A 26,979-nucleotide genomic window follows, 5' to 3' on the forward strand; every position below is an offset into this window, starting at 1 on the left:
TAATGCTGTAATCAAGAAATGTAGTCCTGAGATTAGAGCTGCAATACTGTTACCCATAAGTCTCACTAGAATGGTTGGATCAGTCCAAACTATAACCCCTTCTACCAACACTGTTAAGAAAGTCTCCAGCATAAGAACCTCCCCAAATCTCTCTGCAATGTGCACAGATTCAGCCCAAAAGTCATTTGTTTTGCTGCTGTCATGTGGGTTATTTCATGCTTCTTACATTTGATTGCATCCTCATCCACCAGTGACAGAATCACAGAATCACCCAGGTTGGAAAGACCTCCAAGATCATCATCCAGTCCAACTGGCAACCTACCACTAATATTTCCCCACTAAACCACGTCCCTCAGTACCACATTTGGTACAATTCTGCCTTCTGATTTCTGCAAGAAAGTCTTTACTGAATTTTCTGCCTCTCACAACTTACTGTTCAAATGTTTTTTTTCTGCCTTTTGATGTTTTTAGACTATGCCCACTGGAGCTTAGAATCTGTTCCATTTGCTCATTTGGACACAATTTCTGATTTTGAGGATGCTGTCTTCTCATAGTTCCTCTTGCCCAGATGCTTTGTCTGTCAGTCTTCTCTGTTTCTCAAGTTGTGTTTTCATTTTTTTTTTTTACACGGTGTAGATTTGTTCTGAACTTTGAGTGTTGTTTGAAACAGCCCTTATGCCTCCTGCAAGTGTTAACTCTCTGTCTCTGCCTCCTAAGAGCTTCTTCCTTCTTGCTAACAAGTTTCCTCATTTTTATAGTTCTCCTTTCCAAATAAAACGCTGCACTGAAGATATAGCACAGAGATATAGCACTTCTTTCTGAAGAGTTTGGGTTTTATTTCATGTATGCCCAACAATATGTCAAGTTTCTTGCCTTGAAAAGCAAAGGGGAATCCAGTTCTGCAAACCCTTTTCTTTGTTGATTGTTTTTAGAACAGATCTCTAGCCTTGGTTTTAAAACTGTTCAGTATTTTTGTGATAAAACACCCACTACATGACATGGGAGAGCAGTTTGCTGCTTAACATCTTTAAAATGTGCTCTAAGAGGGAGTTACGGAAAGTATTTGGCAGCAAATATAAATGAACAAATGAGAAGAACTGTTTTCTCCTATAGTCTGTGCCCAAACAACAAAGCTCAATCTACAGGAAGCTGTGAAATTCAAGGTGTAGATGAAGGCTCAATAAAATGAATTATACAGAGCAGTAGAATTTAGGTAGCTAGTATGTTACGGGTCAGTGCAACTGTTGCTTGAAAAGAGATTCCTTTTCTCGATTGCTGACAGCTGGAAGTTTGGGAGATATACTGGAGGAAGGCTTTTTAGCTACATGAGCTCCATTTCTTACACTATATCTGTTACTGGCTATTACTGAGAAAAAAAAAATAAAAATAAAAAATAGCTTGGACCGGTCAGACCCTGTTGAGAGTTTATCATGTCTTCCTTTAACCAGGTAAAGCTTTACCCAGAGAAGCTGTGGATGCCCCATCCCTGAAAGTGTTCAAGGCCAGGTTGGATGGGCTTTGGGCAGCCTGAGCTGGTGGGGGGGGGGGGGGCCCCGGGAGTTTAATGATCTTTCAGGTTCCTTCCAACCTAAGCCATTCTATGGTTCTTTGGTTCTATGAAAAAGGATTTTTCATGAACAATAAGTGACTTCACAATTTAGATCCTCAAGTCTCCATTTGCTTGGAATGACTTATGGATTGCTTGGAAATGGAAATATTTTGATGGGGAAAGGGCTCTAAAAAAAATTTAGAATCAAATTAGATTCTTGGTCATAGCAGAAAGCAAAACTGTTTTCCCCAAGGAAGTATCATGCTTTTCCTGCTACTTTGACAGTTTCACATATATCCTCTCAGCCAGTCATGTTTTAAAGGGCTCAAAGCTTATTTACTCATATTCATCTCCCATCTGATCATACTGGGGACAGGCACTGTTTCATTTTGATCTGTTCCTAAAATGACCCCAAGGAATAATTTGTGCATGTACTGGCAGGATCAGGTGTTCATCCTCCCTTCCCTGGAAAGCCCTTTCAAGGATGGTAGACAGAATTGTCCCTGAAGACCATATTTCTGGATTTCCTTTTTTTTTTTTTTTTTTTTTTTAATAATCTTTTAACCTGCATGGGGAATTGGCTCCCAGATAATCTTTACACTGCAATGGGAGAGAAATTCTTTTTATCCCACTATTTCTCACCACTCTGCAGTGCTCTTGTGTGATCCCTCAGGAGGACTTTCACCCACTGGTGAGAGTGTCACCTGGGAGAGTAACATACCTCTTTCTCTTGATTCATCTTTATAGTTACAAAACAGCTTCCAAAGAAGCACTGAATTTATTTGTGTCAGGTTTGCAGAGCTATGTTCCCCTTTCCCCACCCTCATCCATCTCACTGGGTAGGTTTGGTGTTGCTGGGACCTGCTCTGTGGTCTGATCTGGGATGCCTGGCCCCATGCAATGACTGAGGAGCGTGGTCTGTGTGTAACATGTCAGCCTGCAATGGAAATGAGTTCTCAGAAAAATCATTTTTAGAAATAGGTAGGGAGCGTGGCAGCCATCTCCTAGGAAACCCCTCTTTGTGTTATGGGGCTACAATGTGCTGTGATTACACTTCAGATAAAGGAAATCAGAGTTGCTGTCGGTTGTTTCTGCCAAAGTTTTGCAACACAGAAGGCCACCCATATGCAACAGTGTACTTTTGTTGGTGTTTGTGAACTGGTTGGAACACTGAGATGGTTTCTTTTGTACTGCTGCACACTGGAGAAGAAGAGATGAAAACAGGCATGTGTAGCCCTGCATGGGCAAATGTTAGTGCTGTGAGCTGAAGCCCTCGGCAGTTTATCACAGCTTTGATGAGTCAAGTGACAATCAGTAGCCAGCTTGCACAGGCAGACACAGAAGTCTTCAGTCTTCATCGCCTTACGAGTAGGAATCTGTCTTTCATGGATTATGTGAAAGAGATCTCAGTGACTGATGGCTTCCATGGAACAGACTCGCCACCCTCAGTGTGGAGATCTGTCTTTTTTCTGTGATTCTCAAAAGGGCTCAGATGCTTTGGTGCAGGGCTGCCATGCTGGAGGGTCTTCCCTCCTGACTGTCTTTTGATGGAAGCTGGTGCAAGCTTCTGATTGCTTAGATCACTTGGGGAATTGCCTTTTTGCCAGTCCCGTTGTAACTCTGTGACATGAAAATGCTCCTTCAGATCAGAGCAGAGGCACATAGGTTTAGTGGAAGAAAGACTTGCTGATGCTGCACCTGTTTTGTCAGCAGTCCCAACACAGCACCTTAAACTATGGAGAAATTGCTCATCAGCCAACTCTGAAAGGAAAAATCTATTTTTGAACTGAGATTTTAATAAACAGGACTGAGGCTTGCACGTGCGTAAAGTGTGTGGCAATTCTTCTAGCAGAAGTATCTGTGAGTTTCAGAAGTGCCTGGTAACTTCTGCATACAATTGTGCTGAAATAATCTTTGCCAAAATGTTTGTTTTCAAGCTTGCTGGTTACTAGGCAGACTAGTTTGCTAAGATTTCTTAACATCCTTCAGCTCAGACATGAAACCATATGTCAAGAGGCTGGGGAGAAGGCAAGCAAACACTCTTGTGGAATTTTAAGAGGTGGCTATTGAAAGTAAGGTTTCAAATGGAGATCTTTTTATCTTGCAATGGCTTTTCCTATCTATTGTTCCTACAAAACAATTTGTATTCCATTGTATTGAGTTGTCTCGCACTCCCCATCACTCTCTAATTCTTTATTTTTAAACTCTAAGCTACCATTTGGAGTGGGCAAGGATACAAAATACACATCATTTTTAGTCCAAATATTTAAAACAGTTACATACGCAAGACCGGCTGGATGGTTAACAACAGGATGAGAACAAGCCAATTAAAGTTTCATAGAGGCACAGAAGGGCTCGTACACAATGAGAACTGTTCAGCTGTGCATGCGACAGCTCTGAACTTTGTGGTCTCTTCTTTCAGTGGCAGCTCATTGTGCTTGTGGGGAGTGTTCTGGTTCAGGGCTGTAGGTTGGGTCCACACGATTAGTCTGGAAGAGGCAGATCCTAGGAGATGTGCCTTGGTTACATGATCTGATTATCTAAATTTGTCCTTGAAATAGGCAGGAAGTGTGCTGTGTTCATGGGTATAGAAGTCTTACAAGTGCTAATCCTAGCTTTGATTTGAATGTATCATTATTCTGCATACTCAGGTCTTGTGCATTAGAAGGACAGTTAAGACATTTCAGTTAAGGCCTCTCCTCCAAGGTTTCCATTGCTCTCAATGAAGACCAAGTGATGTATTTAGGATGTGTTTCATCTGACCACTGTTAGTTACCCCAAAACAAGCTGACAGCACTGCTGTATTGGCCATCTCGTCTGTCATGTGACCCATGGGGAAATAGCTCAGATGTCATCAACATCCATGTAGATGAGGCCAGAGAAGTTTAATTCTGGGTGGTCAAGCTCAACTTTCCCTTGAAGTAAGCTTTCCCATGGCTGACATTGCAGCTCTTAGAGGGCATTGTGGCACCAGTCTCTGGGCATCTCAGATGATGTCTGCCCAGAGTCAAATGGAAAATGGGATTGTCAGTGGAAAGGACTTAAGCATGATCAAAGCATGCTTCCCTCAATATATTTTAGAATGGAATGTAATTATCTGTTGGAGATTGTCCTCTGTTGAGTACAAAAGGGATTGTAAAGGGTGTCCTTTTAGATTATGTAAAGTTCTTGGGTTTTAAATGAGTAGCTACTTAAGAAGAATCAGCCTATGTGGTTTCTGTTCCTCAGCTCCCTTGTTTGTAGAATGGATCATACAGTTCCTGAAGAACAGGGTGAGCGTTTGAGAACTACAAGTAATGTTGCTGTTTGCTTTTAATTATTGAGGAAGATCACCAGAACTGATGCTTAGGCTCTGCATTATAAAGAGATAGCATGTGAAATCAAGAGGTGCTGTGCTTGCTAATGGAACTTGGATTTGTGAAGGTCCAGACACCTTTAGGTAAAACTCCTGGGTAAACTGGAGTTTCATGTGGTTTAGACCCAACTGTTAAGTTACTTCCTCTTTAGACAGTTGCTAGTTTAATCTTACCTATGCTCTGCTTTGCTATGAAAGTTGCAGTGTCATCCATCTGCTCCTAAATTTATCCAGCCTCTTTGAAGAGTGCCATGGTGTGCCAGATAATTTTTTACGTTTCCATGTGGAGGAAGAGGAAGAAACATGCTTTTCCAGATTGGTGTAATTTAGTTTATATGGCCAGATAAGATCTCCAGAAATCAGATGCGTTGTAATCAACCCTGCAAATATCAGTGTCAGAAGATGAGAATGCATTATGGAGATCACTTACACCTCAATAACGGTTTGAGGTCATTATTAGAAAAACAAAAATTAATTCCCTGTGAGAATGCTGCCAGGGAGACAATGAGCTCCTTTTGTCTTGTAAGATGAAAGGGAAAAAAAAAAGCACTTAAATGTTTGGAAAGAAATTGATCATCAGGAAAATAAAGTGCTTAACAGCACAATTGTGAAATGTATATTAGAAGGAAGAGATCATTACAGAAAGTATGTGTTTTGCTTTTGATTCTGGATAGCTTTACTGTGACTGTCACAGAGGCTGAAAAATAAGTAATCGGCCTTTAAAGACAGCACTTCCTTTTCTAATAGGGGTCAGAATTAACCAGAAAGGAGCAAATAGTTCAGGAAAGAAGAGGACTGTTATAACAAACATGATTGGGAATCTGTGCTGGGCCAGTTTCCCTTTTTAGCATCCATGCATCTCTGTCCTAGAACAGACTGCATAACTTCCTATTGAATTAGCATACACACAGCCAAAACAGCAGCCAAAACAAATTATTTCATCTCAGTAAAGGGGAGAGTTTCTACAGAAACTTTCTTTTTAGCTTAGTTTCTGAGTTTTATGTGAATTACTCACTTTTGAGCCAAAGTTTTATGGCACCAAATCCTTGTCCTGCTCTGTGCATATCAGCTTTTCTTGCTCCATGCTCATATGCATTGGTGCCTTCATTCTGCTGTTGTAGGAGTGTCATAATTTCATGCTTTATCACATGCAACTTTAAATTGGTGTTTGATGGTTTCACAGAAGTCTCTCTTCTCTAAGTAGCTGATGGATTTTCAGTCTTAATTCTAGTTGCTTTTTGTTTTTTTCTCGGAGAGTTTTAAGTATTGAGGAGCAAAACCAAGACATAATGATAAGCCTCAAAGTGCCATTATATTCTTGCAGCTGACTGGTGACAAAAATAGTCAAAACATTAAGCTGTTGTTGTAATTGTAGATAACAGTCACCAAGAAAGTAGAAGTTAAATCCAAACACTGTTGGTGATTACACACAGCTTCATGCCTCTTGTTCCATTGTGGTGAGTTACGTGGTAGTGGTTGGGTGAAAACTAAAGTAGTTGCTTATAAGGAGGATGAAGAAGAATCTCTGCCTGGAGTATGATCGTAGAATTATGGAATGGCTGATTTTGGAAGGGAACTTAAAGATCATTTGGTTACAAGCCCCCTGCCATGGCTGGTTGCCCCCTTCAGATCAGGCTTCCCAGGGCCCCTTCCAACCTGGCCTTGAATGTCTCCAGAGATGGGGCACCCACAGCTTCTTGGGGCAGCAGTGCCAGTTCCTCACCATCCTCTGAGTAAAGAAGTTCTTCCATCATCTCTATTATGGTTGTAGCTATGAGCCCCAGCAGAGATCTGTGTTGGTGTGGTTCCTCTCCCTAGAAGCTTTACTAGATGGGGAGCAACACGGTTGTGGGAGAGATGAAGTCCTGAGCTAAAGGACACACGGTCTGTCCCCATGCATGCCAATTCCCAGGCTCCTCTTGGCTTATGGTTAAGTGGCCATTTAACCTGCAGACAAATGTTTAACTCCAATGGTCCTAAAGTCCTAGCTTGGGCAAAGTACTGAGAGTATTGGCATGGGACAGTGGTCTGGGGAGCAGAGAGATGTCTCAGTGGTACAGAAAGCTGCTGCTCTTGTACAGGAACGTGCAACAAACAGCATTTTCGGCCCTTGCCCCTTGTTGTTGTTTGTGTGTTCATCAAGTTATATCAACAGTGTTTTGGACACAGTTCAAAAAGTGCTGTTTATCATCTAGAACTTGTAATCGCAGCTTCAGCATGGGACACCAGCAGTTCTGTGGGTCATTCCTGCAGGAATGGGTCAGGATCAGACATAGAGAGGGGATCCCAGGTCAGACACAGTCCTGATTGTCAGCTGAGTTGCAGAAGAGATTTACCTTGCTCCAAGGTAGAAAAAAGCATTTTTGGTTTGGCTGGTCTGATGGAAGTTAAATAAGTAGTGAGACTGAAAACACCAATGTTAATGGAGTGTTAATCATGGTCCTCCTGTGTTTGCAGAGGTGGAGGAAGCATTGCCGTAGAAGGGGCTGCAGGGTTGGGATGGTATGTTTGATGGATGAAAATAGCTAGAAAAAGCATTTGTCCTCTGAAGAATAGATGGCAGCAAACAGACCGGTATGCGTGTTTACTTTCACATATATTTACATTAAGCTGCTGGGAACCTGTAGCAATATTTGACTGCTGTACCACATGTAACAGTCCCAAGAGTCTCCTCTGTTCATGGCTGGGTGAAAACACCCACCATACCTTGGTTTTGTTACCTTTTCATTCAGGTAATCCTGAACTGTTGAAAATTTCACTGTAAAAAAAATTAGAAAATTCACAGACACAACTTTGGAGCAAAAACCCTTTATTTCCAGTCTTGATTCTGGTTTCTGTTGGGAAAAGTCTGGAATTTGAGAGAGTGAGGATGTTTGTACAGAAATGACTGAGCAGAAGATTTAGGGAAAAAAAAAGAAAAAAAAAAAAAGATTGTTTTTGATGAAAAATGTTTTAATAAGAAAATATTCTGCAGGACCAGAAACTCCTCTGTATATGCTGATTATACATATAACCTGAGCTTATCCCTCAGTTACTCCTTGAGGGCCATGGGAAAAGTTGTACAAGTGCCAGGAAAGAATTTTTCTTTAAATACCTGCCCCTGTCTGGGCAGCTATTTCAATGCTGTTTTTTTTTCTGGGGTGCTGAGGAGCAGAATTGATATGTGGTTACCAAAGCCATGCTAGGGAAATGGCTTTTTCGGTTTGATTGGTTTCACTCATTTGTTAGTCTCCCATCTTGAAGTGACTTCCCGATGGATGTGGTATATTTTTCAAACCATGAGCGTTCACTAATTTTTTCCATGGGGCAAAGTACACACAGAAGGCAAACTGTACTATAATTAAGAACATTAGCTATACACCGACTGAAGATGTGAAATCTGTTTCCTGACTATGTCTGTTGATTTAGTGTGATAGAGCACCTGCTAATGCAGTGGAAAACTGTTCAACATGGAGGTCTCTGCAAATGGAAAAATTAAGTTTTATCTCTCCATCAACTCTTTGTCTTCATTTGTCAGTGTTTCTGTGACAGGAGTATTTTTTTTTGCTGAATGTCAACAGATTTGCTGTCACAGTTCATTGTTGAACTGTGTGGTTGTTCATTGAATTTCTGAAATTAAGTGTACTAAGTAATTATTCCCACAGACGAAGAAAAGTTATTTGGCCTTTATTTGCTTTGGTCTTCAGGATAACCTGGTCTTGCAGCCTCTGCTTTCTAACAGAGACTCATGGAATCATTAAAGCTGAACAAGACAAAGATCATCCAGTCCAACTGTCAACCCATCACCACCACACCCATAAAACCATGCCACTAAAAATCCAATCCGTTTGGTTATGAACACCGTTCATTCCAGTGATAACCTCAAAATCCTAATCTGTATACCTAGATTAAATAAAATAATGGAATGAAAAACAGTTTAAGAAAATTAGAACCATAAATATTGTCATTGCAGAGGATACTGCTTGGTCCATAAGTATGAGATGAGAAGTCAGAAAGTCTCAGCCGCCTTCCAGAATTTGCCGTTAATTCAAAGTCACAAGTCAGGTCATTTTTTTTTTTTTTCTTTTACACTGTTCCTAAGTCATATAAAAAAGCTCTAGATCATAAAATTATCCAGTGCCTTAATTAGAAACTCAAAAAGAGCTGGTCCTCTAGGTTAAATGATAACATGGTCATAACTTTCAGAAACGGGTTCAATTGCTGCACCATTGCATGCACTATTTTGGCACCTAACAAGGTGGTTTAATTTTTGCAGAAGTTTCTTGCGTATCCATTTGCACTGCTGCCCCTCTTCCTCAAAACTGTGATATTTTCTTAGTTTACAATAAGAGGGGGTTTGAAAGCCCTAGTTCAGAGGACAAAGGCCCGAGTCCTGAGATCTGTTGGAAAGGTAGCCATTAGACATTTCCCAGCTGCTGGGCATGGATCATCCCAACCACTGCAGATACCATTTGAAATCATAACTTTAAATTAATTAACCTCTTCTCCCTGGCCTTAAAAAAAAAAAATAAATCTGTGTCACAGTGTAAAAATAAATATTGCCCCACATCTTACTGGGGAAAGAGAATTAACCCCCCCCCCATTTTCTAACCCCAGACATTTTGGCAGAACTTTGAACGCAAATCATTTTAACCCTCAATAAAATAAAGTAATGAATTCTCACAGATAAATTGCTGCCTTCATTAACATTTTGATTTTAAAGGGCACATTAATTCTTCTAGGTGAATGTCTTCTTTAGCAAGCCTGCCATGTTGGTAGTTCTGGGAATATCTTCTGAGAAGGTGGAGAATTTCTGTACGATATATTACTGCTAGAAAGAAATTGAGCAGCCTTGTTCTGCTGACTTTAATGTTTATCTATTCGTGCATAAGACAAGAGGGATTCAGTGGGGGGCTGAAATGAACTATTAAGTGTGGGTGTATTCAACAATGTGTTTGAAATTAAGATAATCACTTGTCCATCCACGTGCTGTTATTTCTGACTCTCCTTTGACTCCAGCAGACTGCAGTAGTGTCTTTGCTGCCTTTTGCTTGCTGATGCTTTCTTCTGCCATTTCTTTCTTCTTATCCTATACCTCTCTTTCCTATCCCTTTAACTTTCTGATCTCTCTCTGCATCTCTTCCCTCCTTTCTCTTTCCTCCCATTGCTTCACTTCATTTCCTCCCCCTTGTTCTGTGACCACAGGAGCTGTGGACCATCAGTGCCAAGGACTGGCATGTGTGTGAACGCTTTAGATGAGGTTCAGCTCATTTCATGCTTTAATGGGCTTTAAAAGCTGTTAAGGGGATATGGGATTGTTTTTCATGATTATATCTCAGAGTTCCCAAACACTGCATTTAAATTCACAGTGTCTTCTTTCAACCCCATGGCTGCCCTGGTATGTGGCAAAAGAAATGCAGCAAAATGATGAACCCAGCTGAAACATAGACATTTCCCAAAGCTGGGTATATTGCATAGAGGGATATAAAGGGATTTCATTTATTTTGTTGTCTTAGAACAGCAATGAAATCCAGATTACAATGGAAGCTCCGTGTTTTATAGTACTGTAAATATTCAGAGGGCTATGTGAGCAGTAAATGACCAGTATGGATATGCTACTGCTTTACACAGCACTTAACTACAGGCAAAAAGATTGTTCAAGATACAGCTGGTGAAAGCCTGAGCAGATAGGACTTAAGGAGTTCATGAAACACAGCTGGGAGCTGCCCTGTGAGTTTCTGAAGCCAAAACCAATTAGCACTGAAGAGACTTAAGACTTCTCAGAAAAAAAAGATTTTATTGCAATTCTGCTGTTGACTGTCCCAAGCAGGATGGTCAGGAGAAAAGAACTAATGAACAAAACAATTAGGACCATTGATGATAGGAAAGCAAAGAATAGTCTTCAAAAATACATTGGGTGGCTTAATTTTCATTTTTGTTACTCCAACAGCTGGAGTCCATGATGCTAAGACATGCCATGGCAGATAACATACAAAGTAGAAAACAAAGTCATTCCTGCAGAGTAGCATGAATGAGTCTGGCTCTTTTTTTTTGTCCTTTTTACCAAAAAATGAGGCAAAGCATTCACTGCCACATGGAGGCATACTGTCAGTTTGCAAAAATCGTTTTTAATAAATTCCTAAACTTCCTGTCTCTTTTCCAAGTTATTGTTAATGGCCAAAGTATTTCTGTGTAAACAGGCATCTCTTTCCAGAGCAGCATCCTCTTCTTTCTGCCCACTTCAATTATCCATTGGCTCAATTCATTCAGCTCTTCTGCAACTTGGGAAGTGGTGGTGAGGTCATGGATGCTTGACTGTGTCACTGAAGCGCCTGGCCAGGAAACACTTCTGTTGATCTGTAAACATCTAGATAAGCAATGAGCATGGGAAATGAATCATAGAATATCCCAAGCAGGAAGGGACTCAGAAAGATTGAGTCCAACTTCAGGCTCCATACAGGACCACCCAAAAATCAGATCACAATTAAAGGTAGGGAAAGTGTGGTAGCAAGATGTGGTCAAATATTATCATTTTAGGAGCGGACTGGATCAGGGGTGGATTTGCTTAGCCTGCTCCTTAGCTTTCTTCTCAGAGAGTTATGTAGAACAGAGTAACCTATTGTCTTGCCTCTTCTGTGTTTTGTATATAAAATATGATCCTTCTGCTGATGGTGAGGCACCAGCATAGGCTGCCCAGAGAAGCTGTGGATGCCCCATCCCTGGAGGTGCTCAAGGCCAGGTTGGATGGGACCCTGGACAGCCTGAGCTGATGGGGGGCAACCAGCCCATGGCAGGGGTTGGAGGCAGATGGGCTTTGATGTCCCTCCAGCCCAAGCCATTCTACAGTTCTCTGCTGGTGGAATTAGTTTAGGATCTGGTTAGACAAGTGTGTGGTTCTCTGGTGCTTCTTGGGCAAGTCAGGTGCTTCAGTGAAGGGGATTTGCTGGTCCTTAGCAGGCCAATGCACTGCCTTGCCCAGTACCTCAGTGCTAAAACAGTGATGAGCTAATCCTGCTCAGTGTCCCAGTGATGCTCAAGGACTACAAAAGCAGTTTGAGAACAGTAAAAGCACATAGGCCTGTAATGTATTCCTGGCCTCTTAGTCAGCTTCAGATGCTTTGGAGGAAGAGTGCAGTCAATGATACTGTTACGGAATAACCTAATGAAGGTAAAGCACTGCCCACTCCTAGCAGTTAGTGACTGGCTGCTGTGTGATGGTATTTCTCTATCCTTTATTTGTGTAATCCTCTCTGGGGCAACTGCGGAGAGGCTGCTGTTCAGGCGGCCATTTGGACCTGTGATTTAATCCGATTGTTTGGCTTTAGCGATTACACAGCCGTTTGTTCTGTGGAATAACTCTGTGTGCAGAGAAGAATTTTGCCTCCCTGTGAGTCAGGAGTGAGGAAGGGTGAGGAGATGCTCGGGGCTGCCAGGGAGGAGCACAGCGGAGGCTCTGACCTCTGGTGGTCAGTGAGGTCCCTTTACTCCCAGGGACTTTGCAAATTCAACCTCCAAAAACCTCAGAAAGAGGAAAAGTGCATCATTGATCAGCTGTCCCCTGTATGTGGAAGTGGTGCTTTCACATTTTTAGTCTTTGCTCAAACCTCTGCTGGATTACAGTTCTTTATCAATATTGTTGGGTTTGGTAAGCCTTTCGTATTTTGTGTGAATGTAAATGTCTGCGCATGTTAGAGCATCTTTCACTGTGTTTCCGTAATGGTATTGCTGTGATTAACAACTGCAGCTAGCAAAACCCACCAGAACGAGATTCGATTGCCTAATTTCAATTAACAGCTTCCAAAGAAATGGCAGTGCTTAAAACCTGAGCTTTTCTTGTCTTTTCTTCCTTCAGGGGTGCATTCTCTGAAGTTGTTTTGGCTGAAGAAAGAGCTAGTGGGAAACTATTTGCAGTCAAGTGCATTCCCAAGAAGGCACTGAAGGGGAAGGAAAGCAGCATAGAGAATGAAATTGCTGTCCTGAGGAAGTAAGTACCAGACCTTCATTTCTGCTTCTTTGTTTCCTTTATGCTCCTGCACTGAAGAAGCAGGAGCAATGATTGACAAGTGTGACTGGTAGGTTGTTCAGCCTGTCACAGGCAGACAAGAACGCCCGCGATTAAATGAGGCTGAAAATGTTTTGAGAGATGCTCTGGTTTTCTCTTATATTAAGCCAGTCCAGATGACTGCAAAGTGACGTTGAAGAAGAGTTAAAACTTATGATGGCCTGCAAAGCCCTTACCCACTAATAATGTCAGCAGTTGGGTCACCGGCTTTGAGCACAGTAAGAGCAGGGTTGTTCTTTCCAAGTGCTCAGTGCAGATTATACACTGTTTGCTATCAAACTTATAGATGCTACAGATGGCTGTAGGTGATGGTGGTAGGTTCCCATACCATGGAGAGGTACATCTAGAAGGAACATCCCAGGGCAACTTCTTTCTATCAGAATTGTCCATGATGTGCAATTCTTTCCTGTCCGTGAGTGTAAGACATAACTAAGGCATAAATAAGCATCTCATGACTGCTATGAACTCATTGCAGTCATTAGAGGCTTGACCTCATCCTCATCTTATGCTCTGAAGGTTGCATTCATCTCACCTGATTTGAACTTGTCATCTTTGAATTTCTTTCTAATTAATGGAAAAAGATTAGTGACTTTAGGATTGGTCCATATAATCTGTTCTATTCTTCTAACAGCAACTTTTCTTTTCACTGAAATCATAGTACAACTATACAGATGGATGCTGAGCAGCTTGAAACATTCACTGTGTATGTGGGTCTTTCCCTTGATACTCGTATATATTGGTTTAAGGGCAGAGAATGCAGCATCTGGGCTGGGCTATTCTCACTGCAGTGGCAGGGGATGGAGTGGGTGTAGTGGTGTAACCTGGCAGGTAGTTCAGCACCACAGAGTTGTTTGCCCCAAATGGGAGTGGGGAGAGAATAATTAAAAAAAAAACAACAAAATAGAACTTATGGGCTGAGATGAAAACTATTAAGACAGAAAAGGAAGAGAGAAAAAAGTAATGATAATAATGTGTGTATGTATATATATATATAAACAAGTGACACACACAATTGCTCACCACCCACCACGCGATGCTAAGCCAGTCTCCAAGCAGGAGCTGCTCCCCCAGCCAACAGCACTGTTTTTCAAGGTTTTTTTGAGTGATGATGTTTGGTATGGAGTATCCCTATGGCCAGTTCAGATCAGCTGTCCTGGTCCCGTCCCCTCCCAGCTTCTTGTGTCCCCATAGCCGCTTCACTGGCAGAACAGTATGAGATGCCCTTGGCTCTGTGCAGTGCTGCTCAACAACAACTAAAGGATCGGTTTTTTATCAAAGTTGTTTTTCTCCTAAAGCCAAAGCATAGCATCATACCTGACACTGCAGAGGAAAAATCAACTCTGCCTCAGCTGAAACCAGGTCTGTGAGCAGAAAAGTCCTTAATTTCATACAATTCATTTTACTTTGTCTCTCATCCTACATTCACTAGGGCCATAAAAAAGATCTCTCTTAGACTGAATGAATACAAGTCTATGGGGCCGGATGGCGTGCATCCCAGGGTCCTGAAAGAGCTGGCTGAGGTGGTTGCCGAGCTGCTCTCCATCATATTTGAGAAGTCGTGGCTGTCAGGTGAGGTCCCGAATGACTGGAGGAAGGGTCATGTCACTCCCATATACAAGAAGGGGAGCAGGGAGGACCCGGGGAACTACAGGCCGGTGAGTCTCACCTCCGTGCCTGGGAAGATCATGGAACAGATCCTCCTGGACAACATGCTTGGTCACATAAAGAATGAGCATGTGATCCGAGACAGCCAGCACGGCTTCACCAAAGGAAGGTCATGCCTAACTAATCTTGTGGCCTTCTATGATGGAGTGACGGCATTGGTGGACGAAGGGAAGGCGACCGATGTCATTTACCTGGACCTGAGCAAGGCCTTTGACATGGTCCCCCACCACATCCTCATCTCCAAATTGGAGGGAAGTGGATTTGATGGGTGGACGACCCGATGGATAAGCAATTGGTTGAAAGGCCGCAGACAGAGGGTGGTGGTCAATGGCTCTATGTCCAGGTGGAGGCCGGTAACAAGTGGTGTCCCCCAAGGGTCTGTCTTGGGACTGGTGCTCTTTAACATCTTTATTAATGACATCGATGAGGGAATTGAGTGCACCCTCAGCAAGTTTGCTGACGACACCAAGCTGAGTGGTGCGGTTGATACGGTGGAAGGAAGGGATGCCATTCAGAGGGACCTCGACAGGCTGGAGGGCTGGGCTCGGGTGAACCTGATGAGGTTCAACACGGCAAAGTGCAAGGTTTTGCATTTGGGCCGGAAGAACCCCAGGCACCTGTACAGGCTGGGAGGAGCGGTCCTTGAGAGCAGCTCGGCAGAGAAGGACCTGGGGGTCCTGATGGACGAGAGACTGAATATGAGCCAGCAGTGCGCTCTGGCAGCTCGAAAGGCAAATGGGATCCTGGGCTCCATCAGGAGAGGGGTGGCCAGCAGGGACAGGGAGGTGATTGTCCCTCTCTACTCGGCTCTTGTGAGGCCCCATCTGGAATACTGTGTCCAGGTGTGGAGCCCTCAGTACAAGAAAGACATTGAGATTTTGGAAAGGGTCCAGAGGAGGGCAACCAAGATGATCAGGGGGCTGGAGCACCTCCCCTATGACGACAGGCTGAGGGAGTTGGGCTTGTTCAGCCTGGAGAAGAGAAGGCTGCGGGGTGACCTCATTGCAGCCTATCAATACCTGAAGGGAACCTACACCCAGAAGGGTAGTAAACTCTTCAAAAGGGCTGATAACAGCAGGACTAGGGGAAATGGTTTTAAGTTGAAGGAGGGAAGATTTAGGTTGGATGTTAGGGGGAAGTTCTTTACTAGGAGAGTGGTTAGGCCCTGGAACGGGCTGCCCAGGGAGGTTGTGGATGCCCCGTCCTTGGACGTGTTTAAGGCCAGGTTGGACGGGGTCCTGGGCAACCTGATCTGAATGTGTATGTTTGGTGGCCCTGTTAGGCAGGGGGGTTGGAACTACATGATCCTTGAGGTCCCTTCCAACCTGGGTGATTCTGTGATTCTGTGATTCTGTGATATTTTCTTCATCTGGTGTCTCCTACTAAGCTGTTGGTAATATAAATTTTGCGTGTCATTGTATTTATTCTGAAAATAGGCATCTTTGCTAGCAGACACAGCACTGAATTTGTATGCACCAGCAAGGAAACACTTAGACAGATCCAGTTTGTTATTTTCTGTTGTTGAGGAGAGAAAATATCAACCTGCTTCTTTGTTGAATGAATTACCTGCCTCTAAAAAGTAAAACCAGAATTGAAAGGGGGTGAAGTGGGTCCTAAGCAGCTGTTGCTAAGCTCCAAAGGCATCTATCCATTCTGCCTTTGTTTCTGGTAGCTTTCTACCAAGTAGGGATGGCATGTGATGTCTGATCAGTGGGTAGGATGCCAGAGCCCCAGGCTGCCACAGCCATGCCATGGCATGCACTAATTGGCCACTTCTGCAAAGGATGCACGCAGATGCCTGGCAGAGGAATTTGTCCCTGTTCCCTGTGAGGGTTGTGCAGAGCTGCAGAGGATGGATGCAAAGCAAATATAAATATGCACTTTTGTTCATCCTGTTCTCCCTTTCTATTTTTGCATTATGTCTTTGGAGTGCATAATCTCTGATGGGATTAAAGTCCCAGAGGACTCCCTGCAAAGTTGAAATGCAAGAGAACTCTTTGTCTCCCCTTCAGACATTTCTGGAGACAGTCAGAGGTCATAAAATCATAGAACCATTAAGATTGGAAAAGACCACCAAGGTCATGTAGTCCAACGATCAATCCATCATCACCATGCCCAATAAACTAGATGGTGCTGACCATGTCCAGAACTGATACAAATGAATGTCAAATGTGCTTTGTACCCTCTGGAAGAGGTCTGTCCCAATGTCAGTCCTGCCAAAATCACCCTGATCTGACAGAATCAAGATGGAGAAAGGTTTGCATGATGCTGTCTGTTGAAGTCATGTTTTAATAACATCTTTTGAATTCAGGATTGAAAGCATGAATGTTATGACCAAAATCTGTGCAACCTGCTGTAGTGATCCTGCTATAGCAGGGGGTTGGACTTGATCCCCAGAGGTCCTTTCCAACCCCTACAATTCTGTGATTCTATAAAAAACCTTGGATCTTCTCTCATTTCTTCTGCTGACTTCCAGCATGACCTGAAATGTCTTCTGTCTTAAATATTTATTGTCTGTGAAACAGCAAAAAAAATTTTGAACAAGAAGCTTCACCTGCAGAACATTTGGCTTTCCCTTCCCATATCAGCAGATGCAGGAGAGTGGGTCCAAGAAGGGAAGTTTCTGGTCTAGGTTTTTAGTGCAAAAGCATCACAGTGTCTTACCAACTCTTCTCTGTGTCTCACCTAAAAATGCATTGGAAGTGCTAACCAAACACTCTGTGCTGGGGAAGGCTGATGATGCCCATGCAGAGTTCATGGAAGGTAGGCTAGGAGATTTTATCTTTTGGATGCTCCCTGTCTGTGGGCTTGGCCACTGTTGCTGCCAAGACAAAATGACACATTTTAGAAGCGATGTTCTGCTAACAGAGGAGCGAACTGCTAGCCAACTGATCTGCATGTTTGTGCCAGTGCCAGAGTGAATCATGCACACTCCAACATTTTATTTTTCCGTGGCCAACAAATCTGTTCTTAAAAAAGAAAAAAAGACGGAAGAGCCGTTAAGTCAATATTTACGCCTAGCAACCTTAACAGGGTTCTTCCAATATGGACTCTCTTGTTTCCCGTGGAAATCCATGGCAACACTCCCTGCAGACTCCTCTGGGTGGGGACGTAGTGGGAAGGAGCTCGCTGCTGGGTGCAGTGCTGGCATGAGTGATACGTGCAGCTAATCCAGGAGCTCCAGCCTGACAAATTCTTTTGTCCTCTTCTCAGCAAAGCGTTTAAGCATGTGCCTAATTTTGGATGATAATTGATCCCTGTGAAATCAGTGGACTCCTTGAGATTACCTTGCTGAACCTGGGCCTAAAGGGATGCTTCGTAGCAGGAAGAAAATCATGTAATCATTAAGGCTGGAATAGACCACTGAAATTAACAGTCCAAAGATCAACTCATCCCCACCATGCCCACTCACCACGTCCCTCAGTGCCACATTTACACTTTTCTTGAACACCTCCAGGGATGGTGACTCAACCACCTCCCTGGGCAGCCTGTGACAATGCCTCACCACTCTTTATGAGAAAAAAATGTTTCCTAACATCCAATCTGAACCTCTCTTGCTACAACCTAAGGCCATTACCTCTCATCCTATTGCTCTAACTTGGGAGAAGAGGCCAACCCCCACCTCACCACAGCCTCCTTTCAGGCAGATGCAGAGAGCAAGGTCTCCCAGAGCGTTCTGCAGATGAACAATCCCAGTTCTCTCAGCTGCTCCTTGGAAGACTTGTTCTCCAGACCCTTTACAGCTTCGTTGCTCTTCTCTGGAAACACTTCAGCTCTGTGAACTAGCTCTTCAAGATGAACAATACTGCACTGGGTTACACAAACTTCTTCTGACCTGAAATGTGGGGAGTTTCATAACCTGCTCAGAAAGCAACACTTTTCTGTTTTTAAGCAGAAGGATAAATGCAATTTCTTCCATTGTTTTCTGTAGAATAGTGGCAATTTATTCCCACTATGATAACTGTGCAGGTGTGAACAGGCTGAAGGATGAATTGGCTGTTAGACGGGTTTCTGCAGGCAGTAGGTGGTGTGAAGAGCTGGGATGCAGCAAGGCACCAGTCTAAGCTCTAAAGAAGTAGAACAAAACAACCTTGTAGGAGTCAGACAGAAAAATATGCTTGATTATTATTATTTTTTAATGTACCTTGGGTTTTTTTTCTTGGCTACAACACGTTTTTATTGAAGAGAAACTTTCTAAGTAATACCTGCACAGGTTCGGTGCTGAGTCAGGGGAAGATGAAGAGAAGGATCAATGCACCCAAGTGTATTGATTACTTCCTAGCAGCCACATGTACAAATTAAAGTCTTGTTAAACAGATGCTGTTTAGCTAGCAAATCAGACTCTGCTTCAGTTAGTTTCTGTTGAACAAGGATTTTAAAAATATTTTATAAACTCTTTAGATATATCCCCCTCTCATCTGCTCTGTAATCTCCTAAATCTTTGGGGAGAAGCACCATTAAATTCCTTATTACAAATCTGAGTCATGCCTAAATGCAGGCTGAAGACATGATCCCTGTTAAGCAGCTGGTGAATGGTCTGGAGCACAAGTCTTATGGGCAGCAGCTGAAAGACTTGGGATTGTTTAGTGTGGAGATGAGGAAGCTTAGGGAGACCTTATCACTCTGTAGAGCTTTCTGAAAAGAGGTTATAGTGATGTGGGGGTCTGTCTTTTCTCCCAGGTAACAGCGATAGGATGAGAGAGACTGGCCTTAAGTTGTACCAGGGGAGGTTCAGGCTGGATATTAGGAAAAAATCTTGGAAAAGGCTGGTGAGGCATTGGCACAGGCTGCCCAGGGAGGTGGTGGAGTCACTGTCCCTGGAGGTGTTCAGGGAAAGGGCAGATGTGGCACTGAGGGATGTTAGTGGGCATGGTGGGGATGGGTTAATGAATGGACTGGATGATCTTAGTGGTCTTTTCCAACCTATATGATCCCATGATTCTATGTTTTGCTCCTTTTCAGTAGCCCATTGATGAGAAACTCCTCCTAAAACTTCTATCCTCAACTCTTACTTCTGTAAGGGCTTATCCATCCCAGGCAAACCCCATAGTCTCCGGGAAGCTGAAACAACATGTAGTTTTGAAATCCGTTAGTTATCTCTCATTAAACTCTTCTGTGCAAATAAAAGGCAACATTAATTCTGAATAAAACTGTTCATGCAGAAACTTAATGCAGCTTAACACAAATTTAGGCATTTAATTAATTTGGATGAATATTCTTGAGTGACTTTGTAGGTTAGAACCTCCTGTTCAACCCACTGGATGCTTTTGATTCAAAAAACAAAGCTCTTGCAAGCCTGGGTGGTCCCATACTCCATTTTCCCAATCCAGAGGCTCTGCTGGTGCCCACCAATGCTTTCCAATGGCAATTATTTTTCTATGAGAGGTCACCCAGCTGGAGCACAGGGACAGACAAACTGAAGAAGAGACACTCAGATCCTGTGGTAGGGAGTGTTAGTGTAAAAGCAATGGTAATTAGGTTGTGTAACTGGTGTATAAAGAAACTACTGTGGGACTGGTGTTTAAGTAGTCAGTGACTAATTACCTCTTGATGCTCCAGTAGTAAGAGCTCTTTTCCTTTAAAGAAATGAATGAGATGGTTAAGAAAGGGAAAAAAATAATAATAAAAAAACCCAAACATTTGGCAACTCTATCTGTCAGAAAAAATCATTTCTCTGAAGTTTTGCTTACTCTATAGACAAAACAGGCTTGCTGTTTTTTCCTTTTTTTCCCCCCACTCTGTGAATAATGGTAAGAGGATAGGCTGCCTCAGCAAGAACTGAAGAGACAGCTGGTTGTTATATTAAGTAATCGCTTTCAGAGAAAGCTTTTACATAGATTTACTAGCTAAAACCTGGCTTGCACACACCGCTGCGGTAGTGCTTGTTGACAGAAAGCTGGGTCTGCCCTCCCTGAGCTCTGAGCCCTGCCAGCTGCAGAACCCAGGTCTTCCCAAAATCTGCATCTCCAGCAGGATCCTGAGGGTAGATCAGGGTTCCCCAGGTAGGGGAGTGATACTGGGTGGAAGGGAGATTTAGGTAAGCTGTAAGGAAGAAATTCTTTACCCAGAGGGTGGTGAGGCAGTGGCACAGCTTCCCAGAGAAGCTGTGGATGCTCCATCCCTGGAAGTACTCAAGGCCAGGCTGGATGGGGCCCTGGGCAGCCTGAGCTGGTGGTGGGCAGCCCTGTGTATGGCAGGGGGTTGGAACTGCATGATCTTAAATGTCCCTTCAAACCCAAGCCATCCTCTGATCCTGTAATGGTGATGTCAGTGGTCAAAGAACAGGGCTGCCCCAAGGATATATTTGTTGGCATTACACATGGGTGGACTTCATCCCTGCCCATGGGGCCACATTTAGTGCTAGGCACTACTGCAGGCATGGCCCCTAGATAGGCAAGCTAGACATGGAAAGGAGCCAAAATCTACAACATGCAGGGTAGGGGGCTGTTTGGGCTTAACTTAAAGCTGACATCAGCTTTGGCCCATGAGATCATCACCCAAATGAAGAAAATGCAAACAGCATGAGTCGCCCTTCTCAGATATCAGGCAAAAGTGAATCTGACCCTATATACTTAGGTATGGCATAAGATAGCGTTATCTTGGCACTACTTCTTGACTTCTTGCTAAGCAGCTCATTTTGCTGCAAAGAATTCACACTAGTGGAAAAAAAGCATAGTAAAATCTGAAACAAAGCCGACACCGTTTTTGATCAGAGATGCTGGAAACTTTGCAAAGGAAGACTTTGCAGGCAGGGCTGCCCAGATCATATTTCATTTGAGATTAGATATAAGCTGATGTAGGGAAGCAGATCACAGTGTCTGAAAAATCCTAAAATGCATTCAATGAAGAAGGAAATAGTAAACACAAACAAAATCTGTGATCTCTTCTCATACGCAGTTTTATCTACTACTAAGCAACGTGCTCCTCAATAGCTTTTCAGTGGTGTGCAGTTTCAGTGTTTCAGCCTGCCCTCCTGCAGCGTGCTCAGAGACTGCTGTGTCCCTTGAATGAGGCTACAGTGTGAGAAGCTGTAGCCTGATTTCCAGGTGACGGAGTGGCTGTGCTCCTTCTGAGGAGCGGTGCTTTACCAAACATCCCTTGCATAACTGTTCCTCAAGGTCAGCCTGTGCCCTGACTCATCTCAAAAGATGGGCCCCAAGAGATGGGGGCAGGTCTAGGGGGATAAGCATACAGCAGAGCTCAGTGCTCCTGCATGAGAATTAATTTGGTAACTTTGGAAGAAACAGCTGCTTTCTGAAATAGTTACTCTGAGATGCCTTCAAATTAGGAGAACGTGTTTTTCAGTATAAGCTGTGCCAAGCGTCTGCTTTATGCAGAGTCCATCGTCTGCATGACTGCATGCACAAAGCTGGGGTCCTTTCAGAGCTTTTAGCTGAAAAATGACAAAACGTACCCTGTTTTTATGTGTTTATTACTCAGGAAGATGGTTACAAGCCTATTGCATTGATACAAGTTCCTGATTATTTGTGCTGTTGTCTGTTACCTAAAAGGAACAAATTGTCAAGACACATAAAGACTCTTTAATAAGGTCCAACAGTTTGATAAATGACTCAGCCTTATATCTGGACACATAAGGTCTCTGTCACTCCCACATGTTCAAAGCAGAGTTGCCTTATTGGTGAGCACCTGCCTCCAGCAGGGCCTCATAGAGCACCCAGTCCTTGCTTAGGAGGACATGTATCTGTTTGGCCAAGCCACACCATGGTAGATGTGGGGTTGTGTTTAGAGAATGCAAGTTGTTGAGTGGTGCAGTAATAACAGAGAAAGCATTTTCACAGCTCATTGCAGTCTAAATCTTCCAGGAAGCGTTGGTGCTGAAGATGTGATCCTAAGTGGCTCCACTGAGCGAAATACTTCCTCTTGCTTTTTTTCATAGGGTTCTTCGTAGGTCATCTGGAATACTTGATCCGAAACAAAGTTGTTATGCTACAATTTTTCCCCATGAAAGCCATTTCTTCATTTGGAAGAAGTATAAAAGGCTACTTACAGGCCTCATGGCATTTGCAAAGTGAAGATGTCATTGTCAAAATGCTACCAACAAACTGCATTTTGCCTCCTTTCTGATTTAATCCTGAAACATTAACTAGAGGAATTCAGTGTTAAATATTAAGCTATTGTGATGCCCTGTTGGAGCCAGCTAGCTTAACCACACAACTGCCATATTTTAATGATTGATAAGTTATTTACAAGTGCAGTCCAAGCACTTCAGTGGATATTCCTGTATCTCATTTTCTTGCTATTAAAATCCATGGCATTGCTACATAGAGCATTGCAGAGCAGTGAATTAGGGTATAATTTTCAAAGTGCTGCATAAAGTGAAACAAGTAAATGCGAGGTAGGATTCATCAGGCCAGCTGGAAGCTTCCTCAAGGTACACAGCTGCATCTAAGCTCACATCTCACTTGCTTAGGAAATCATCAGATATGCATTTCTAAGTGGATCAGAACGTACAGGCAGGAAAAAAACACGTATTCCAAAAATGTCAGTTCGTGGAGGTAGAAACAGGAATCTTATCAGACATGACAGTTTTCGTAAGCACTCCTTGTCTAAAGCAGTTGTTTACTCCTAGGAGCATGCTAGAGTGCTTTGTGAATACAAACCACTGCATTTTAGGCCTCCACTATGTGGAATTAGACCAGCAGAGGTATTGCTGGGCCAATTTTGTGGTTGATGAACTCAGTGTGAATTTAAACACCTCAGTTGGCAACTCTCTTCCAGAGGGTTGTGGTTAATAGCTCTATGGAGATCAGTGATGAATGGTGTCTTCCAGGCATCCAACTTGGGACTGGTGCTATTCAACATCTCTATCAATGACATAGAGAGTAGGATTGAGTGCATCCTCAGCAATCTTGCTGACATCAAGCTGAGTGGTGTAGTTGACAAAATAGAAGGAAGGGATGCCAACCAGAGGGACCTGGACAGGGGCAGAAAGTGGATGCATGAGAACCTAATGAGGTTTAACAGGGCTAAGTGCAAGGTATTACAATTGGGTCAGGTCACACCCAGATACATGTACAGACTGGGAGAAGAACTCTTTGTAAGCAGCCCTGCAGAGAAGGACTTGGGTTTCTGGTGGATGAAAAGCTGGACATGAGCCAGCTGTGTGCTCTTACAGCCTGAAAGGCCAACTGTATCCTGGGCTGCATCAACAGAGGAGTGGCCAGCAGGGAGAGGGAGGGGATTGTCCCCCTCTGCTCTGCCCTCAGAAGTCCCCATTTGGAGCACCGTGTCCAGGTCTCAGCCTCCCAGCACAGGAAGGATGCAGAGATGTTGGAGCAGATCAAGAGGAGGGACACTAATTTGTTCAGAGGGCTGGAGCCCCTCTCTTATGAAGAAAGTTTGAGGGAGTTGGGCTTGTTTAACTTGGTGAAGAGAAGGCTCCGGGGACCTCATTGCAGCCTCCTGATAAACACGAGGGGAGTCTTTTAGGAAGACTGACTATTTACATATTCTGACAGTGGTAGTACAAGGGGGAATGGCTTTAAACTAAAGCAGAGGAGATTTAATTTTGACATTAGGAAGAAATTCTTTACTCAGAGGGCAGTGAGGCTCAGAGGGCAGAGAAGCTGTGGGTGCCCCATCCCTGGAGGTGCTCAAGGCCAGGTTGGATGGGGCCCTGGGCAGCCTGAGCTGATGGGGGCACTGAGCCCACAGCAGGGGTTGAAAATGGGTGGGCTTTGAGGTCCCTTCCAACCTATGATTCTGCCTTCCATTTTCATTTATAGAAGATGAATCACAATTACATTTTCTCTCTTGCTAAGGTCATGATTCCACATGTCTGGAACCAGAGTTTGGCACAAGGAGCTGGCTCTTACCTTAAGAAAATGGCAAAATATTTTCACTCCATTCCATATTCAGCTGCACCATATTAAACCTAGAAGCTACCTTTGTGTTTTGAATACATCCTGGGTTGACAGTTGCATAAATTAATTGGTATTTTGCCAACTAATCCTGCAGTTGTCATCTGTACCACATATTGATTCAGTCTTAAAATGCTTACTCAGATACGTGGTTTGTGCTCACTAGGAATTTTGCAGAAAAAAAAAAGAAGTAAAATAAGAGATATGCAGCTATGAATTTCATCTTTGACCAAGAAAAAAATAATGATTATCTCATCATGAATTAATTAAATTAAAAAATACATATCAGAAATTCTTTTTTTTAACATACCTTATATTCATATGATGTTAGTTTAAGCAGAATAGATTTATTTTATCCAGAAGTAAGACTGGCCATGCTATGGGGTCATGCTTCTGCAGCTACAGGACTTTAATCAAACTAGTTTTCAAAGTAAACTTAATATTTTCCTTCTTTGCATCCATGTTTCTGTTTCTCTTGTTATCAGATAATTGCCCAGCTCTTAATCCTTGTAAGTACTCAAAACTGTGGGTTGGTTTAAGTACTGGCAATTTGTGAGCAGACTACAAAATCATTTCTATAATAACGTATGGCAGCTCTTACTTTGCCAGATATTTTATCAAATTAAAGTTGTGGAGCATTACGTTGAATAGGGATTCTATTGCCTCCCTATTACTGCTTTTTTTTCCCCCAAGGGAATAGATATAGGTGAATTCAAGCCTTCTTAGAGACAAAGCCATCTTTTTTGAATGCATATCTTAACAAAATTGATTTCTTTATTGTCAAAATTTGTTTAGAACTTTGGAAATATTAGCAAGAAGCATTAGCAAATAATCTAGGGTGTTTTATAGCTCCACACTGAATCAGAAACAACCGACAAATGCAAGGCAAATGCCAGGTATGTTTTTGCACACCAGCACTGACTCCTCCTGAGATTAATCCAAAATTTCTATATATACTCCATTTGGGTTCCACCAAATGGAATAACAGCCTGCTTCAAATATCTTCATACCTTTGTGATATCTGCTGTCTTGACTGACGCACCAGGGATTAAACTGGGACCCTTTTGGATTTACACATATGCGTCTGTGCATCCTCAGCTAATTCAGGCCATGGTGGAATGGGCACCGGGCACAAGAGTTGACTCTTGCTGACATACTTTTTTGAAAAATATACCAACATGTGCTTATTTTTTTCTTGTTTCATCCTTTTTTTCCCCTCCATCCACTAGAAGCAGAGGAGTCCACATGCAGCAGCCATATTTGGCATCATACGCTTTGCCAAGATGTACTCTGGAGCAGTGCAATCTGGTTATCCCATGTCTGCTGTAAACTTGGTAATTAGAACTGAAAACAGCAGCTGTTCACAACTTTTCTCTTAGAAGGAATAATACAGGATTTCTAACTGCAAACAAAGGGAAAAAGCTTTGTGTTCGTTTTTAAACTCTCTCTGTGAGTCATAACAAATATGTGAATATGGCACAATCCACATGCAGCCTTAATCTGCATTTATACAGAAATGCAGGTTTTTCCCATTCTAAAGATAAAATCTTACTGTAACTGTGATGGCTGTCTGCTTTCAGCTTTCCTGCGCGTGGCTGCTGGGAGGGAAGCAGAAACCTTCATGATGAACTTTGAAACCTTTCCTTCTGTGTTCCTTGGGCACATGAGAACATTTCTTGTGGGTAGAGCTGCTGTGTGCCCCGCAGCATTTAGATCTTGAAGGCATTGTCCTTCCCTTATATGGTGCACAAAGCCTGCATCTAAGCTGTGCGGCATCAGCATGGGTAAATGAGCGCTTGTCGTTAGCAAATAGACGAGGGTAATATGAGCTAATGCTATTCTGGTCAATAGGAAAATTCAAAGCTGTTGAACTTGGTTACATGACTCGTCGAGGTTCCCTTGAGAATTTCAGCCCAAAGCAAAAGTGGAAAGAAGCCCTAAGCTGAGGACTGTGGGCTTTTACCTTCTGCAGTCCCACAGTGAGCACATAGGGTCTTACAACACAGCAGATGTGCTGTACAGCATCCATTCTTGCTTCCAGTGTTTCCTAAACTACTATCTCCAAAAAATCAGTTCTTTCTTCCTAGTATTTCATAAATCAACGTGGCTTTACTGTTCCAAAGGTAGTTATCCCATCTCCAAGCGCATGTAACTGAAGCACAGCTCAGCCAACGCAGGAACGTGGCTTCCTCATTGAGGTAGCTCTCCACCACCTCTGGGTTATAGATAGGTAAACTGGAGTTCTGTGGTGTTGCAGCTGATTTATGCTGCTGTTACTGAGTCCTAACTTCACCCTGCAGAGGAGGAATCTGCCAGGGACCTGCCATGTCCTCTTCCCTGTCCTCTTCCCTCCATGTAGCTGTAGATCTGGAACAAGGGGATCCAAAAAGATGCTTGTGTAACAGGAAAGTGGTCTCTATCGTACAAAAAAGGGTTTTCTCCTCCCCTGTCTTGCTGCCGACACTGAAGTAGTTTTCCTTCTAGAAAT

General features: G+C 43.1%; 1 protein-coding gene across 1 annotated transcript in view; it reads left to right on the top strand.

The window, feature by feature from the left end:
• The window catches only part of CAMK1D (calcium/calmodulin dependent protein kinase ID), a 218,645-nt gene that overhangs the window by 79,981 nt on the left and 111,685 nt on the right, over positions 1-26,979 (top strand). The window contains exon 2 of the mRNA XM_042872447.1: positions 12,736-12,867. Within this exon, the coding sequence (XP_042728381.1) occupies positions 12,736-12,867 (132 nt within the window). The remainder of the gene's footprint in view (positions 1-12,735; positions 12,868-26,979) is intronic.

The sequence above is a fragment of the Lagopus leucura genome, unplaced genomic scaffold (genome assembly GCF_019238085.1).
Source record: "Lagopus leucura isolate 7727_CA_CO unplaced genomic scaffold, USGS_WTPT01 Super-Scaffold_100008, whole genome shotgun sequence".
NCBI classification, from domain to species: Eukaryota; Metazoa; Chordata; class Aves; order Galliformes; family Phasianidae; genus Lagopus; species Lagopus leucura.